The sequence below is a fragment of the Drosophila virilis genome, chromosome 5 (assembly GCF_030788295.1).
Source record: "Drosophila virilis strain 15010-1051.87 chromosome 5, Dvir_AGI_RSII-ME, whole genome shotgun sequence".
NCBI lineage: Eukaryota > Metazoa > Arthropoda > Insecta > Diptera > Drosophilidae > Drosophila > Drosophila virilis.
Window position 1 is genome coordinate 22,661,920 of NC_091547.1, and position 18,209 is coordinate 22,680,128.

Below are 18,209 nucleotides of genomic sequence, written 5' to 3' on the forward strand. Positions count from 1 at the left end.
TTGCCGAGTTTGTTCAAATATATAAGAATAGTTAGGTCCAATCAGGCCGTTTACGACATACTTGTAGGTACATATGTACTTCCTGCGGCGGAAAAATTGACCTCTTCAAAGATTTAAGACGATAGCTTAAAAACTGAGACTAGTTCGCATAGAAATAGACTGAAATGGAAAATATATATACTTTATGGGGTTAGAAATCTCTTCTTTGCATTTCATGGCAAAATTGCAGAGGATTGCACTGAGATGATTCGTTTAAGCACTATGTATATCGATTACTGTCGCAAGCTGATTAACACGCATGAATGACAAACGCATCATCTTTTAGTCATCTAATGCCCATAGCAATTATCTTCAAGCACATCGCAATGAATCAATGGCTCGCCGCCTGACTACATGACCTTCAAGTAAAAAACCAGCTGAAAAGCCCACTCAAGGTTAATATCATTGTCAACTTTTGGCACGCCTCATTTATATGCAACACTTGGTACTCCATGTCGCTGGCTGTCTGACCGTCTGCCCGCTGACCGCGCACACCCTGTGCCAACCGCAGAACTGGACGTCCGCAGTCAGGAGTCGGTCAGTCGCCGTCGGCACTTGACTACATGGTGCGGCTTTCAGGCTGCGCTGCTCAAATCGCCACTCAAGCGCAGGCCAAGCATCAGCTTTGAGATTCCGTCGCCAGTCGCCCTGTCTGGGCAGTCAATCAGTTGGGGGCAGCCGCCGGCCGCGGCGGCCGCAACTGGGCCCGCCGACCGACTGGGTTCCAAGTTTTTAGCGTCATCGGCACTGGCAGCTTGTCATGTCAGCCGTACGAAAACTGTCAGAATTCGAGTTAAAGTTGGCGTTCAACTTGCTGCCTCGATGCACATCACCAGATCCAGACCCAGACTCAGACCCAGGTTCCAATCCCAGTTTCAGTTCAAGTTTAAGTCTAACTCCGAGTCTCAGACCCGAACCCACTCCAAGTCCCAGCGTCGGCGTCGCATTTTTAATCAGCAACGGCGTGTCTTAGTGATAATTACCAGACATATTTGTTGCCTGCTCCTGTTCTTGCCTGCGTGCCTTTTTCTACATCTTCTACTGTTCCTGCTGTATAATTAATTACAAGTGCGGCGCTGATGTTGTGCCTGGTCAATTATTCATTGGCTCTGCTGCTGTTGCTGTTATTTCATTTCTGGCTCTGATTCTCCCATTCACATAAATTGCTCCAAATTCACCGACAATAACGATATTTTTGCAAATTTGGCAGTAACTGGCAGCAAAGAGAAAAGTCGTGATTAAAAACTATTCCATAAAAATTCAAAAATTGTGGAACACTAAAAAAGAAACGCGACTTCTTTAGGCACGTGTCTCTGTATTCTCATTTTTCACTTCGTTGTTTTCTATTTAATTAAATATACAAATTTTAAAACTTCGCTGCAGAATTTTAACCTGCGAGTTCCCGCCTGGTAGTCCAACGCTCTAGAACCTAAACCATGCATTTCGACTTTTTTTTATACCCTGAAACCATTTAAAATGGTTCAAATATGTATAATGTCTTTGTGCAAATCAAAATGAATGTATGTAACATGCAGAAGGAAGCATCTCCGATCCCATAGAGTATATACTCTTGTCTCTGTTCTTGAAGAACTTAGAAATAGAGTTTGAGGTGGATCGGATGGTTAACAAAAAAGTTTCATATAAACGTTTATCGCGATTTTTCCATACTTGTGGGTGGAATTCCCGGAACCTCGTCTAAACGTGCACCTTTATCACATAAGGTAAATACAGTGAAAATATCAGCTTCCTATCTCTTACGGTTTGGGCTGTGCGTTGAACACCAATCAGTCAGTCGGTTAGTCAGGGCAAACAGTTTGAGATATTGAGATATATATTATCTTTAATTGTATACCTATGACCCCCTCCTCGCTACCACCGCAGAGCTATATATCAAGTTAATAAATAGCACAACTTATATTACCCACCAATTTAAGCCTCAATTTAAATGCAATTGAGAATGCACAAATATTCTATGGTACAATAAGATATACTGTAGAAAATTTTATAGAGATCGGTTAAGAAGAGTTTGCTTCGAATTCTATCAACAGCATTGCAATTGCAATAGTTTTCTGTGCTGCTATTTTAATTTTTTCTTTTTTTTTTTCTCAATAATACTTAATTATTGGTGTGGCTGTTGATTAAGGCCAAAGCAAGTGGTGCGCTCTGTCGCGAGTTCGAGCCCTACCTGGAAACTACTTTTTTTGGCTGGTGTGGCTGTTGAATAGAGTTATCAGCAAGGGAACTTTACTCATTTTTATTTACCTTTATTGCTTTGATTTTGATAATTAAAACAAAGTTGTAATGTAAAAATAAATGTACTTAAATGGCTTTTCGCAATTTTAAGGTCGCGTGAAGACTGGTAAATATTTGTGCCATGAAATGTAAATCAAAATTTGAAAACTTAATTTTAACATTTCTACTCTCGGGAAGTATGAAATTCGTCAGCCTAGTTAGGAAAGATATTTAATTAGCTTAGAAAAACTTATTAAAATTCCTAATTTAATAAATATTGTTTCTGGACTATGGCATTGTTTTTGGAACTAGGAAAACCCAAGCGTAAAATAGAGGTCTCTCTCTTATTTGGAAGTGTATGCATTGTTGTTGTGTGTCAGCTAAAATGGTAGGCAGCAAGTCCTGGCAAGGCAATGTTAAAATATCTGACACTTGGTTAAAGCTGAAAAGGCCAGCACAAAAGCAGTTTGCCATTTTGCCAACATATGGCAAATTTGCCTGCTGACTGCATGTCAACAACAACAGCAACAACAACAGCAGCAAAACCCATTTAAGTTCAAAGCGCGACAACCGCCGGAGTCAGGAATTGCAGTTGCAGTTGGAGCTGGAGCTGGAGCTGTAGCTGTAGCTGGAGTTTGGCCTGCCAGCTGAGCCGATCATTATCTGAGTCGCATATCTATTTGCGATTACGAAGAGCAGGCAAAGGCAGACAGGCAGGCAGCCAGCCATGGCGGGGCAGGTCGGGTATGTCAGTCGTGGGAGTCTGTCGGCGGAATTGGCAACGTGGTGGCACAACGTCAACGTGGGCGCTGCAAACAGACAAATGTCAAAATGAGGCGCTTTGTTGTTTATCATATTTACCGCAAGGCAGGCAGCCAGCAACCAAAACAACAACAACAACAACGTGCCCCAAATGCAATTAGTATTCAAATGTAGACGCGCCAAAGACGAACACAAAGCCAAAACGAGTCATCATCAACTTGGCACAAAGGTCTTCTCTCTTTTGCCGCCAGGGGAGTTGGCGAGGAGGGGCAGCGCGGGGTGCGCTGCTTACACGCTAAAAAATGCGTCTAGTTTGTTTTTTCTTTTTTTTTATGTATATTTTTTGTGCTGCTTCAGAATTCGTCGTAATTTAGCGCACGCATTTTGCATTTTAAATGCTGGCCACATTCTGATTAATTCCAACAAATTCGTTTGACTAATTGCGACTAGAACGGCACTGGGACTGAGCCAGGTGCAGCACGGGGAGGGGGGATGGATTCTGTGTAACTGCACACCTTTAGCGGGCCGCAATTAAATGAACTGAGAACCAGGGCTCGGGCCAGTCGCAACGATTTAATGCATGATTTTGTCTCCTTTTCAAATCATCTCTACGTGACTTCTGCTTATCAGCATGAGCCACGGACTCGCCCGGTTCGATAGAGTGTGCCCGCGGCATTTGCCTCAGATGATTCAATATGGCCACTCGCTGCATATTAAGCAGCTCATGCATAGCGACTCGAATATGGACTCTCTGTCCAGTCTGGCTGTTGCATAACCATAAAGAAAGTCAACGCATTGCGTTGAGGGCGCCATTAAATGCGTTGCCCCCCCGTTCACCTCTCAATCCATCTCTCTCAGTTGCTCGCTTTTTCTCCAACTCCCTCGCTCCCTGTTGGCCAGCTCAGTTGTAAATTTAACAACCGAGTTATGACAACTGCCAGCAATTAAAATTGACAATTGATACGACAGACAACAGAGAAAGAGACACAAAAAATATATAAAAGCTGATGCGGGGGGTAATAAACGACGTTGTATGTATTTTTATGACTGATAGGCTTCGAGGCAGACGCAAGTTTACACGGTGCTAAGATTCTGATTTCTCCTATTCGCAAGTTTACACGTGGCAAAGATTGTGATTCTTGTTGATGGGTGAGTTAAAATAAATAAATTTGTTAACAAACAAAGTCTTACACGAGCCTATCTACAACTGTATACACAATATCCTCAGCTCGTGTAAACCTTCACAAAAAACATAAAACAGCGAAAACATTGCAAATGTCATAATAGTAAATACGTGTATCTATATCATACTCGCTGACACTAGCTATCTCTTTTAAGGCCAAATTCATCTGCATTGTCTTTTTTCACATTTTCGTTCATCAACTCGGTTCCGTCACACATTTCTTTTTGTTGTGAGATAGTTGGAAATTTGCTGAAACTAATTGATGCAAAGAGCTGGAAGAGAAGCACAACAATAACCATATGAGGATACCCTCTGCGAAATGGGATGACCATTTTCGTTGGGGCAAATATGACAATTGGCGGCATTATTAAAAATGCTACGTGCGCTAAATCTGCCGACATCAGCCAAATGGCAACCAGCTCAACAACAATTGCTAAAAAAAAAGTGGTGGGGAGGGAGTCAAAGAACCAAAACAGGTGAAACTGTGCGACAGTAAATGGACGTGTACCACACCTCGCCAATGGACATGCGTTGGAAAGGGGAAAATGGGTTGCCATGACAGTTGCTGATAGCGCACTCAATTTGCATTTTTGGCCGTGAGGGTGGGACGAGAAAAAATGTAAAAATCAACGGGTGCCAACAATTACTTTTTATAACTTTCTAGCTGGCACTTCAATCTCGGCCAGAAATTAGTTTGCCTCGCGCTGATTTCAGCTAAAAAGCATTTTGAAGTGGCAAAGGTGAGGAGTGGCTGCTGCAAGGGTGCTGCAATAAAGTGACAGGGTCCCTTGGTAGTTTTTCAGGTGGCAAGCAAACATTAACATAATATTATGAAGGGATTTTAATTAAAAAAATCTCACAGCATTTGCTCGGGCATACTCAACAAAGTCGTTTCATATCGGACGTGTGTGCACTGACAAAAATTTTTCAGAGCAGAGAGTTAAAAATAAATCGAATTTGTATATATACATATAAAAAATGTATGTTTTACAACCATATCATTGAAATTCCTAGATAATAGTGAAAGAATCTTTAGGACAAACAATTTTCTTTAAGATTGATGATTGTTTATTCTAATTGGGATTTCGGTATTCAATATTATAATTTTATGTATTAGATAATTAGCAAGACACTCGTTTTTGTCGAACATTAATAAATAAAATAAATAAAAATACTTTTAATATTTTCTATTATTACTAGATTTTTCTTAGTTCATTTTTCATAAATAAAACAGAGTAAAACATTTTTACTTTTCATTTACTTTTTTCTAGTTTTTAAATTATTTTTAAAAATCTTTATTATTTCTCTGTTGTTTTTATTATTTTCGAGTAAAATAAATAAAATTAATTAAATTTTCATCTTCTCAGTTCAAGTGCCTTGTTTCTCTTTGTGTGATTCGGGTCCATCTTGTGTCGTAAGGCATTTAAGGCTGCCATCCGGCACAGACAATTAAAAACCCTCTGCAGAGTTTTGCCATTTTGCCGTTTTATAAGCACAGATTACGGCTTTATGTAACGCACACGGACACTGAATAGGGGACGGAGCATGGAGTTTAGAGCCAGGCGACGCACACACCGTCCGATAAGCGACCACAGACAGGAATACGGGTTGGGTTACGGATTGGGTTACGGCGACTGTCTTTCTATCTGCTGCGTGTCTGTGTGTGTACGTGTGTGTTGTGATTTTATGTTGGTCATAGTCATTGTCAGACCCCAACACTCCTTTCGTCCTTGTCTGCTTGTCTACTTTAATGACATTGCATTGCACTTATTTCCTTTTGACTTTTTTATACACATATTGTACTGGAATGTGTTCCCACCTAGGAGCAGAGTGTAAAGGGGAGATAGTGGGCGTGAGCGAGACAGAGTCAGTTGTAAAACCTGATGATAGCTTAATTTTAGAGTTTTTAAATCGTGATTTTTTTTTTCCATGCGTTGCCGTCTTCTGCATCTTCCAACAATGTGATTTGGGCGCAAAATCAGTTGCGAATTTGCATGGCTGAGCGCACAAAATGAAGTCATTCAGTTGCATAGAAAAAGACGAGATGAAATGGAATGGACAGACAGTGGAGTATCTGCCAAATATATGCAATGCACGAAGAGCAGGTGATCATGTGCGACGGCTGTGTCATACGATTTTAGTTTTGAGGTGAGTTCGACTATTTAACGGGGTTTGCTTTTGCAAGGGACAAGCAAAACACTCGAAAACTTAGAGGAATGCAATTTAAGACATGGTTTTATAAAGAAAATGCAAATGAGCTATGCGAAATATTTGGCTATTTTTGATTTTCATTTGCTATGCAAGAAACTAAGAGCTCAAAATACAAAAAGATTTTCCTCATTTTTATATACGCAAATTTATTGGGGAGTAAAAAGAGCACGGCACACATTCAGATATATATTTATAGCGGGAATATCTTTTTAAAAAACCGGAACAAATTTAATGCAAGCAATTTATATAATTCATTTTTCTTAAGCACATAATTTGTAAAATCTTCCAACTAAAAAAAATCTCTTCATGAAATATATGAGAGGCAAATGAATGAATATGTAAATTGAAATAGAAAAACTGTTTAGGGTTGCCACATAATCAACATAGTCTGGAGCCTCCGCCCACATGTCTGTTTGGGCTATTTGTACCACAAATGGAATGAAACGTGTCCATAATGTGGCATAGTCATAGCTACAATCGTATAATTTAATACTTCATCAACTTTAAGGAACCATTTAATATGCTAATGAAGCACAAAGGAACCCCAATGCCCAATTGCAAAACCCTTTCGACCAACACATAAACACGATGATAAAAATAAAAATAAGAGAAAAAAAATGAAGGAAATGCTGAAATTGAAACCGTTTATGGAAATTGGAAAATTACGCGCGAGACAATCGGACAAACGCATAATAAATTCGAGTATTTCCATATATGAACGGATATGGGGCAGGGCATATAAAAAAATATGGCAACGCCGCCAGCGTAAAGGAAAAATCTGAGCAAATAGTCCGGCATTATGAGCGGGTCGCGACAAATGAGCGGGAATGAAGGAAGTGCATAAGCGACAACAGCAAACCGGAAACGGAAATATTTCGCAATTGGCGCGAGGCAAGCGCCGGGAAAGTGAGGCAGAGGCTGAGGGTAGGCGTGGCTGTTAACGCATTTACAAGCCTTGGCGACGACGACAATGAAATATCACCAAGATTATCTGGCGTCTCCATTGGACCGGGCAGGGGCCCGCTGCCAAAGGGCCGGGCATTTACTTTGCATAATAAGCCAGATTATGGAACCGTGGACCCGACGACTTTGACAATTGATTGCGCTGCTCAAATCAGGGCATGATTGGGGGTTGGTATGCCCTGGAAAATTGCACGGAAAAAGCATTTTCATTAAGCAGTCAGTGAGTGAAGTAAATAAAAGCTCGACAAATTTCGATTTGAAGCCAACAAATTTCAAGCTGAAAGTCAGACAACATTATATGGCATAAAAACGGCGCTGAATTTATCATATTTGTCTGACGTCTGGCTCTAATGCTTTTTTATGTTAGAAATCACTTAGAGTTCTTGCTGTTTTTGGTCAGCGGAAGTGGCCATAAAATGGCCATGCCACCATTTTTATGCCCATAAATTCGGCTGTGAAATTGAAACTTAAAATGCGTAAAGTATACGCCTCATGCTCCAGGACGGACGGCCCCTCTCAAGAGGCGGCAAGCGCGCCGGCAGTTTCAATTTTTATGCACATTTTATATGCCTACTGTAAATTGTTGTCCAGCCACGCCTTCCCGCCCCTGCTGGCCACCCTACACAGAAGTTCAAAGGCCAGAGGCGCTCACAAATGTTGCGGCATTTTCTTTTAGCCACTTTTGTCTATGGTCGCTGTCGAAATTCCACGTTCGCAATCGTCATAAATCTTATGGCCACATCTTGAATTTATGTGCCCCACACAAACGGACTCCCCACGCCACCACCTTACACACACCCTGCTACGCATACTGCGGCTGTGTTTTGTGGCTTAGATTACTAAGTTCGCGCCACTTCGATGGACGGCTGTGAGGCAGCTGTCGGCTTTTGTTATTGATTTTTGCTGCTGCTTATTGAATTTGTTTGTCGGCCAACAAGAAAGTTTTTTAATCAAAAAATAGTTGGCTTTAAGCACTTTTCTCCAAATGACAGCGACTCCGAAACAATTTAAAAGGTTGCCGTTTCAATTCTTAGCAATAGACAAAGGCCGTAGACAAAGCCAGAAACCAAAAGCATTTTAACAGCTTAAATATTTACAGCACAAACAGAGATATTTCTCTAATTCTCTCTCTCTCTCTCTCCCTCTCTTTGCCATCTCTTTCCCTTTGGCTGCTAGCTTGCCAAAATCTCAACCCTTAAATAGGGGCAGTTTTCATTACTTGGCCGGCGAGCATCTGTCCGACCGGGCTAAGACAATCAAAGGTGAGCTTACAACGTGGCGGCTGTTGCTTGGCATTTCTTTTATTTTCCGCTTGGCTGGCGCACAGAATCACGTGGTCAGCCGCACCCCCATACCTGCTTCTACGTGCAGGTAAGCTGAAGAGCAGCTGCATCCTTTGGATAGCCAAAGCCAAAGCCAAATCCATTGCTGTTGCCGTTGCCGCCGCCATGAAAATTGGCGTCTGCCAAACATAAATAAAAAAGGTAGACAAATCCGGAATAAATAACAGCGTTGTCTAGAGCTCTTCCCCCGCTCACACCTGGCCACACCGCCCCTCCTACCTTTTCCATCGCACCTGTCTGCGAAGTGCAGGCGTCGTCGCGTCTCGAGGCTGGTCCAGTCGTGTCGAGTCGAGCTGCCGCGTCAGCGTTATGGCAACCGGTGGATGCTACACCAGCCACACCCACACTTCAAAAGGTCTCACACTGTTGCACGTTGCGTATACGCTCAGTTGCACCACAAAATGAGCGAAAATCGCGCCATCTATTTGCCATGGCAATGCCATTGCGTCTTTTGTTCAAGACTTTTAATAAAATATAACCATTTAATTGATGTTGCTGCTGTTCACGCAGCGCATCTGCACAGCTTTTAAAGCTTTAGCCTTTGCCAAATTAAAAGGAAATTAAAATATTCATCAAATAAAAACAACATTTCACTTAAAAGTTTATTTATTCTGCATAGTCGTTTGTAACAACACAAAACGGGTAGCTAAACTAGAAGCTCCGTATAAGTTAAATCTCAATATTAGCTATCTTTAACAAAATATCAGTCTTCTGAATTATTTTATTTAATGTACGGCCCAAAATGACTTTTTCTGAATTTTAAAAAATATTAATAAAGCAAATATTCATTAAAAAATTCTATCAAAACATACTTTTTAAGAAAAACTTTTTAACTTCTAAAATTCTGGTTTAATTTTTTGAGTGTACTTTAACTGAAATATTCCAATTAAACTATATTATATACTTAAATTTTGTTTTTTTTTTCCCCTAGAGAATGCCGAAGTTGCATACAAGAGAGAACACAATTATCTGCAATTCGGTGACCATTGAATACTCTTCTAGTTCTCATGAGAAATAGACTATGCACAAATTTAATAAAGGCGGCTCCCATATACATGTACACATACAGATAGATAAATCTATTTATATTGAATTAAATACACAAGAACGTATAGTTTTAGATGTCCATCTGCGTTACACGTTTCGAGGCAAAATTTTAATACCCTCTGCAAGGGTATAATATGCATATATTGTTTGTATTTATATAATGTAGTTTTTGCGATAAGCATGTTATGATTAACAAGGGGCTCAAGTTAGAAGTGACCGACTGGGAGATACCTTGAGCACATACGCTGATCAGGCGCTAGCCAAGTGTGATGGGATATCCGAAAAATAATACATTCTATATGTGTGTATACTATACGTGAATACATCTACGATATTTGGTGGGCCCTTATAAGTTCCGAGATATCTTAAGACCAGGGCGGCCAGTTATCTATGATTATCCTGGGATAGAAGGAATTTTATAAATTCATATCCCTATTTCTCGTAGTTTCTACGATTGACGGACAGATAAACGAACAGAGCTAGATCGACTCGGCTGAGCATTATATATAAATTAGCATAAAACCTATATGCCTATTTTCAATGCTTGCAGTGTATAAATATGAGAGACTGCTGAAAAATGCCAAGTAATATATGCAGACCAATAAGCAATTTTAATAGCAACTGTCGCATGTAGAACGACTGAAGCAATAAATACGAACGGAATAAAATTGATCTGATAATTTGTGCAAAATGCAAAGTAAGATTTTTGTGTACCTAATTTTAGTGTTATTGACTTTGGAAAACTCTTTGGCTAGAAATAAACAAGCCGAAACTCTGTTAAGCAACTGCGAAAATTTGTGTTCTAAGTTTCCAGAGTTACAGAAATACTACAATGCCATAAAAGAAAAGCGCTTGCAGCAGACTACTATTTACAAAAAAATGGTCAAGAGTCTGACGATCAATAATGAAAAATTACTGGCTAAAATAAACCTGCAAGATACATTCATTAATAAGCCCAATCAACTAGAAAACATTACTAGCGAACTGCGTGGACTGAAACAAACTATCAACGAAACATTTACTAAACTAAACTCAAGTGAATTAACCATACAAGAACTAAGGGAACAGCTGGTGCAAAAGACTAACGAATTAAGTGAAACAAATAAAAAAATCAAAGAACAAGGCTCGACAATAGATGTCATGAACGTCACTTTAAGGCAGCAAAACGATCGTATTGCGGAATACGAAAGCCGAGACACGGCCATTAAGCAGCAGCTCAGAGAAAATCATGAGCTGATAACAGAATTGAACATAAATGTCACGGCATCTGGTGAACGTATAAGCACAATGAGTAATACAATTATTGAACTGCAATCGCAGTTGAATTCTGATGCTGCGAGAATCGAGCAATTGAACACTGTAATAGCCGCCTACACGAACTGCTGTCAGGCTTCGAATTGTGAGCCATTTGGCAGCTCTTCAAATGTGCATGTGATAAAGGTGCCCGGTGTGCGCGAACCCTTTCCAGTGCTTTGCAATGGCCTACTAGCTGGTCCCGGCTGGACAGTAATACAGCGCAGGATCAATGGGAGCGTCGACTTTTATCGTAACTGGAGCGACTATAAAACTGGATTCGGCGATTTAGCTGGCGAGTTCTTCATAGGTCTGGAGAAGCTGCACCATATGACCAAAGCTGAACCACAGGTACTCTACATACAACTGGAGGACTTTGATGGCCAGTTACGTTATGCCACATATGATGACTTCAAGGTTGGCTCTGAACAGGAATCATATGCCCTGCAGTCCCTGGGAAATTTCGGCGGAGATATTGATGATGCGTTAAGTCTAAATGAAGGTCAAAAGTTCAGCACCTACGATCGTGACAACGATAGTGATGAATCCCTAAGCTGTGCTGAACGTTTTCATGGCGCCTGGTGGTACTATGCGTGCGGTCTCAGGTACGTTAAATGAAATATTTAAACTAAATAAATGCATGTATAAAACTATTATTGTTATTTGCAGTAACTTGAATGGTCCTTACCAAAAACCAGATGATTACACCTCGAGTCAAGGCATCCTTTGGGTGGATACAGACTGGCATGATAATGATTATTCCTTCAAATCAGTTCAAATCATGATAAGGGCTAAGAAACTATAAGCTAAACCAAAAAGGTTTAATAAAAATAATGAGAAGAAATAATAATCTTTTTTTAATTTTTTTTTTTTTACTTCTTAATTTTATTAACCTAATCTGACAACTCTATAAAAATAAGAGAAAGAATTTATAATATATCAAACAATTTTGGTCAGTGTACTAAGCAGGAAAAACATTCTGATAGCGCTTATCTGGGACTTCCCACATATTTTTGCTGGTTTATAGCTTGATAGCCCGTCTGACTTTGTGTTCGCTCTCAATAGGCAGCCCAAATCTTGGGAATTTGTATAAAAAATCTGCTCTAATTTTTAGTTCGGGACGCATAAGCAAAATGTGCAGATATTCGAATATTTTTATAAATTACATTTTCGTGCTCTCAGTGAGTAATAGTTGGGCTAGTTTGATGGAGGATGATGAAGTACAAGTAAGAATTCTTAAACTTGAAGAACTGATCAAGCAAAACAATGAGCAGTTGCTTAAGCTGGAAGCCGACACCGATTTTAAAATATCAGGGCACATTGAAGCCACAGAAGAGCTGTGTTGCGAGACTCATGTTAGGGAGAAGGAGACCCAGTTGGCTGCTTGCCGGGCACAGGTCAAAACGGCTGCAGTCGAGTTCAAGGAAATTGAAGATCACTTTACAACACTGCTGCACAATTTGACTAGCTGCAGAATTAGTTTAATGGCCAAAGATTATAAGACTGAAATTCAGAGTGAAGTGGACCTTGAGGCTAAAATATCGGAGCTGAGTTTGCAGCTCAAATTTAAAGATGCACAAATTTTGGAATTACAAGCCCTGACCAATGAGCATTCGTTAAAGCTGCAGGCGGCACACAGCAAGCTCAAGGCTTACGAAGATGAATTGGAAGAATTTCAGCCGCGCAGTTGTTTGCCATTTGGCAGCACCACCGGCATCTATAGGATCAAGCTACCTGGCCTGGATTCCTTCTATGTGCCCTGCGATGCGCGCTTCGCTGGCTCCGGCTGGTTGGTCATCCAACGCCGCATGGACGGCAGCGTGAATTTCTATCGCAACTGGAGCGACTATCAATTGGGTTTTGGTGCACTTAATGGCGAGTTCTTTATTGGATTAGAGAAGCTTCATCGTTTGACCGCACTGCAGCCCTATGAGCTCTATGTGCATCTGGAGGACTTTGAAGGCGAGATACGCTATGCACACTATGACAACTTCAGCATTGGCAGTGAGAAAACCTTCTACGAGCTCAGCTCGCTGGGCAGATACACTGGCAACGCTGGCAACTCGATGGGCTTGAATGTCCTGCAGAAGTTCTCAACACTGGACAGCGATAACGATAGCTGGCTGGAAGGCAGCTGTGCGCGCCGATATCACAGCGCCTGGTGGTACGCAGCCTGTGCAGCCTTTTGGTATGTCTCTTACTCGTGTATACTCAATACGTAAAAAATCCCAAGTATTTTATTCCATCAATTAGCAATCCCAATGGCAAGTACTATAAGCGGCGGCAGCTGAACACCAGCTCGCGCGGCAAGGGCATAATTTGGCAACACTGGCACGGCTTCGAAGAGACACTCAAATTTATACAACTTATGATACGACCTATATCAGCAGCAAATTATTGAAAATCAAATGTACAAAAAAAGTAGCAGACAACATATATATAACAATTTGTAACTTGATAAATAGAATATGTGTGCAAACACAGTCAGGGACAAAAGTATTCGTCAACTAAAAAGTCAAAATAATTATTTTTTAATTAAACTGAAAAATATATATATATTTTTTTTATTTTCTTCGATATATGCAATTTACATAAACGCATTATTAAAAGAATTTTAAGCGAAAAAAAAAAATCGAAAACAGTTTGTCTATTTTCTTATTGGCGATAGCGCAAATAAATGTTGAACAAGCAAGAAAATATAAACTAAAATAAAAAATATTTAAATTAGTTTTTGAACAAATCTTACATTTATCGGAGAACATCATTTAAATAAGAGTGCTTGCAATGTTGCATTCCGGCACAGAAAGTTATATTATAAAATGTCAACTTTATATTTTAAAATTGTGAATATAGTGTAATACACCCCTGAATAACGTCTTCTAATATAACAGTTATTGAAAAAACCCGACACAAATATGAGAAAACATTAAGTAGTATGTACGCATAAATATATAGTTCAAAGCAAATTAGCTTTTTGCTTTAACTCTGAGCTGGACAGCAAATCACACCTTGAGCAGATTTGCAAGCCTGGAAATGTAAGTATTCAGTTTTCAATTTCAATTAATAAATATCGGGCAGTTGTCAAGGGGCGCGGCGTACAACAGGCACTAATTAATTCAGAGACGGGCGCAAAGATTCACACCAAATGGCCAGACGATGCTGGAAAAGCAGCAGCAGGATGTGGGGGGACAACACTGCGTTACCTAAATGGATGCAATCAATTAACGGGCAACAAAGTCAGCCAGGTCCATATCGATGTGCTCCGATGTCAGCCAGCTGTGATAGCAATGCCAACAGCATTCTCAGGCCCAGGAGTCCATAGAGAGTCCTGACCGGCCGCCAGTGCAAATTAATGAACAACGCAGCAAATCGAAGTAAATGGCTAAAGCTGGGCAGCGACAACTATGCTAAGGGGGGTCTCAATGCGCACTTGTGAAGAGAGGAGGGGCAGCGATGATTGCGTCATATTTGCATATTCATGTGTCAAAGCGCAAGGGGGCGACTGTGGTCGCTGCACTGATTGCTTAGCGTGTCAGCGAATGTATCTGCATTTGTATTTGTATCTGTATCTTTAGCTTTTACAACAGTCCAATTGCTTCCGCCTAACTGGTCAACGAAATTTGTGTGCAAATGTGTTGTTGTTGCTTTACTTTAATTAGTTGTTCAGTTTGTCTGGCTAAGTGAGTGCCGGGTAAATAGAAAAACAAGAAGGCCAAGACGACGAAGACGATGCCGAAGCACTACTCTCTAATGGAACTAAACTTTGTGAAAATGCGTTTCGCCTGTTAATGGACGGTACACGCAGCTCATTAGATATTCCCTTTTCCATGCTAACTAATATGCATGCACTCAATGTGCAAATAGTTTGAGAGCTCAACAGCCCGACTGCAAACTCTCTCTCTCTCCTTTTCTCTCCCTCGCAGCCAGTCAAGCTCAAAGCCTAACGACATCGGAGCATCTGTAGTGCCTGTACTGGCCAGGACGAGTCATTTGCTGCTTGGCCACTTATCATCAAAAGGATTGCGGGCTATGGCTTATGCGGTCTTTTGGGCAGCAGCTAAAGATGCTTTCTACATAGCTTAAGGCTTTTAAATTGCTTTGTGGCTAAGCTCTAAGACATGCCCATAGTGCATATAATATCAAAAATAGTTTTGAACAAAGTCGATGATTCGAAGATACCCTGTAAAGCTGATATTAAATATTGCGGTAAGTTTTATCAAATCGATATGTGACTATATAAGTCCTTGATTAGGTTTTCTTAATATATATTTGTTATGAGCCCACGTGACTTCAAACTGAAGTGCGCTGGTTTCAATCTTGATTTATTGTTTACTTAAATTATAGCTAGCTGTTTTATGTATTAGTCGCAATCAACAGTAATAAAAAATATAAAACTAGATAAAATATAAGGACGCACGAATAAACGGGTAATGTGGTGTTTGGCCCGGGCAAGGACGGGTAATTTCTTCTATAAATATATGTATGCACAGTAAACTTCAAAGCCCACACAGTGAGGCCTACAAATATATTCCACTGCAAGCTTGTCACGTCTGAAGAGAGCGTGAGGGACCCCCATAATTTTATTATTTGAGCCAATTATGCTAAGGGTTGGAGAAAAGAGCTGTTGTCTATCGTGTACGGCCTGCAGGCGAAAAGTGTGCGAATGCTTTTCCTCGCACGAAAAAAAGGACAAGAGGCGCAATGCTATGACAACAAAATTAATAAAAACAAAAAACAACTGCAACAAATATTGTCACATGCATAAAAAGGACCACACAATTTAATGCCTGATTATATGAGCAGCCGTCGACATATGCACCATGTGTGTGGGTGTGCTTATGTGAGTGTGTGAGTGCGTGTGTGTGTGTGTGTGTGTGGGAGTGTGTTAGTCGGCATATTGAATTGCCAACGTTACGTATATGAAAGTTTTTAATAATACTTGGCTAAAATACCAAAGGAAAAACTTTTATTAATAAAGTTTCTTTCTTTCTTGTGCTAAGAGCTCCGTCTCTGTCTTCATCTTCGTCTGTGACTGCCTTAAGGCTTCCTTCCTTTTTGCTTCGGCAGCTACTAAGGTTTAATTACACCAAGAAAGGAAAAAAAAAGCTAGTGGCAATACTTTCTACGTATACGCATGCAAAGAAGTGCATCAGTACAAGCTTACGTTTATGCGTAAGCGGAATTCGCGATCAATGAAATGCCATTGTAAAGCCAAGACAATTATTGGGCTGCTCAGTTTAGTTGCCAGAGTTATCTATTGTTTAAAAGATTTTTGGTTCGAATTCGGCTGCAATTTGTAATACTTATTTATATTAATATTCTTTTGACTAGGCAGAAGAAGGCTAATTTCCTATAGTTTTGTGTAATTTTATTTTTGAGGGAAACCATTTTGATGGATCTATTAATTACTTTCAATTATTGTTATTTGTTTTTATATTATATTACATTTACTATTATATTATATCTAAAATAATTTAAATTTATAATTTTTAAATTTAATTATACAGTAGCATATTCCTTAAATACTTTAGAAAAAAATTCAGATAATTTTAGAACATTATCTTGATAAATGTGGACGCATATACAAACTAACTAAAAGGCACAAGGCACACACACTCGCACACAAAGATTTGCACACACACACTACATAGTAAGCGACACTTGTCACATCGGCTACAATTGCAAGCTGCAACATGTCCGGATTGCCGTCTCCTGCGTTTTGTTCAAGTGCGCATTTTTGCCTTTGGCGGCAATATTAAAATTGAAGACAAGTGATGCCAGCGATAGAGCAAGCGCGGGAGCGAGCGGGGGGCAAATGAAATGGCCGGAAATAGTTTTCCCTATTTTTGTGTGGAATTTTATTTAATTTTTGTCTTGGATGTTTTTTGATTTTGTCGTATTTGTGTCTGGTGATAGAAAGCAACGCCGCCGGCAGCGCCGCAACTTTTCCCGAAATATTTTTAATTAAAATTTCAAATTATTTTCGCCTCGTGCCGAAAGCCGGCGAAGACGGCGAAAGATGAGCACAAGTACAGTTAGCAGTTAGCCAAGTGCAATGGCGCACAAGATGGCGGACAGGAAGTGCTGGAAAATGCGAATTGCAAAATGCTGAAATATTCAAAGCGCATTTTCAATTTAAAAGTTTTTGTGCCCAGGCATATTTATTTATTTTATTTCGCAATTTTTGTTTTGCGCTCATCATTGAGCCGGAGAGGGGCGGGGTGAGGTGGGGGGGAGATTGGAGGGTGGCCGCTTTGACCAAAACTTTGCACCGAAGTAGGCAATGTCATTGAAGTGGGTCGTGGCGGGTGAATAATTTACAAGTGGCAGCAACAACAACAGTAACAGCAGCAACAACAACAACAACAGCAACAACGATGGCAACTTTAATGCAATTTCGCTCTAGCAGATTTCATTTGTGTGACAAATGGGGGGCGTGGCCATGCAAATCGCAAATATAAAAAGAACTCATTAAAAGTTTATGCCACAAAGTTTGGCACAACCCTCTCCTCCCCTCTCCAGCCCACCCCCTCCACCCCCACTGCACTGCACACTTCACAAATCGCTTCGATGCCACGCCCAGGCCGCCCCCCATACAACTTGTTTTCGCTTCCTGCCTTGTGTCCGAACCGCCTCTGAATTGCATTTGTTAGCTTGTCTGCATCCAGAGGGCGTTTGTTTTCGGGGAGAGGGCTGTGGCAGTGTTGTGTGCACAGGCCTTTTGTTTTTTCTATTTTTTTATTTTGGTTTTTGTGCAATAGTTTTAAAAGCGAGTCGGCGTTAGTTTATGATACAACTATCAATTGCAAACTTTCAACAAATTTAAAGCATTTTATTTCTATTCGAAATACTCTGACAAAGTAGTTCGAAAGCTTCATTAGAAATGGGCGAATGCATTCAATAAACAAATCTCCGAAAACTGTGATAACTAGTTTTCATATTTAATATCAAAAATATTGAAAAGCAAGACCCAAGCCAGGCTAGGGAAACGTAGTTGTAATCATTTAAAAAAAGTGTTAAATGCATATAAAGAAATATAAATATTTAAAAATATGTATTAAATGAAATTTATTATATATTGAAATATTAGAGAACAAATTTATCCAGTGTGTTTTAATTGAAGCACACAAAATTCA

General features: G+C 40.1%; 2 protein-coding genes across 2 annotated transcripts; both read left to right on the plus strand.

Annotated features, from left to right (window-relative positions):
• Window positions 1-10,399: 10,399 nt before the first annotated feature.
• LOC6625606 (angiopoietin-related protein 7) lies at window positions 10,400-11,929 on the plus strand. Its single transcript, XM_002049065.4, has 2 exons — window positions 10,400-11,678; window positions 11,743-11,929. Exons 1-2 carry the CDS (start codon window positions 10,471-10,473, stop codon window positions 11,876-11,878), a joined length of 1,344 nt encoding a protein of 447 aa, XP_002049101.2. The 5' UTR covers window positions 10,400-10,470; the 3' UTR covers window positions 11,879-11,929.
• A 151-nt stretch (window positions 11,930-12,080) lies between these two features.
• LOC6625605 (microfibril-associated glycoprotein 4) lies at window positions 12,081-13,955 on the plus strand. The gene is made up of 2 exons (XM_002049064.3): window positions 12,081-13,261; window positions 13,327-13,955. The coding sequence occupies exons 1-2, from the start codon at window positions 12,207-12,209 to the stop codon at window positions 13,472-13,474; spliced, it is 1,203 nt and encodes a 400-aa protein (XP_002049100.2). The 5' UTR covers window positions 12,081-12,206; the 3' UTR covers window positions 13,475-13,955.
• Window positions 13,956-18,209: the final 4,254 nt, after the last annotated feature.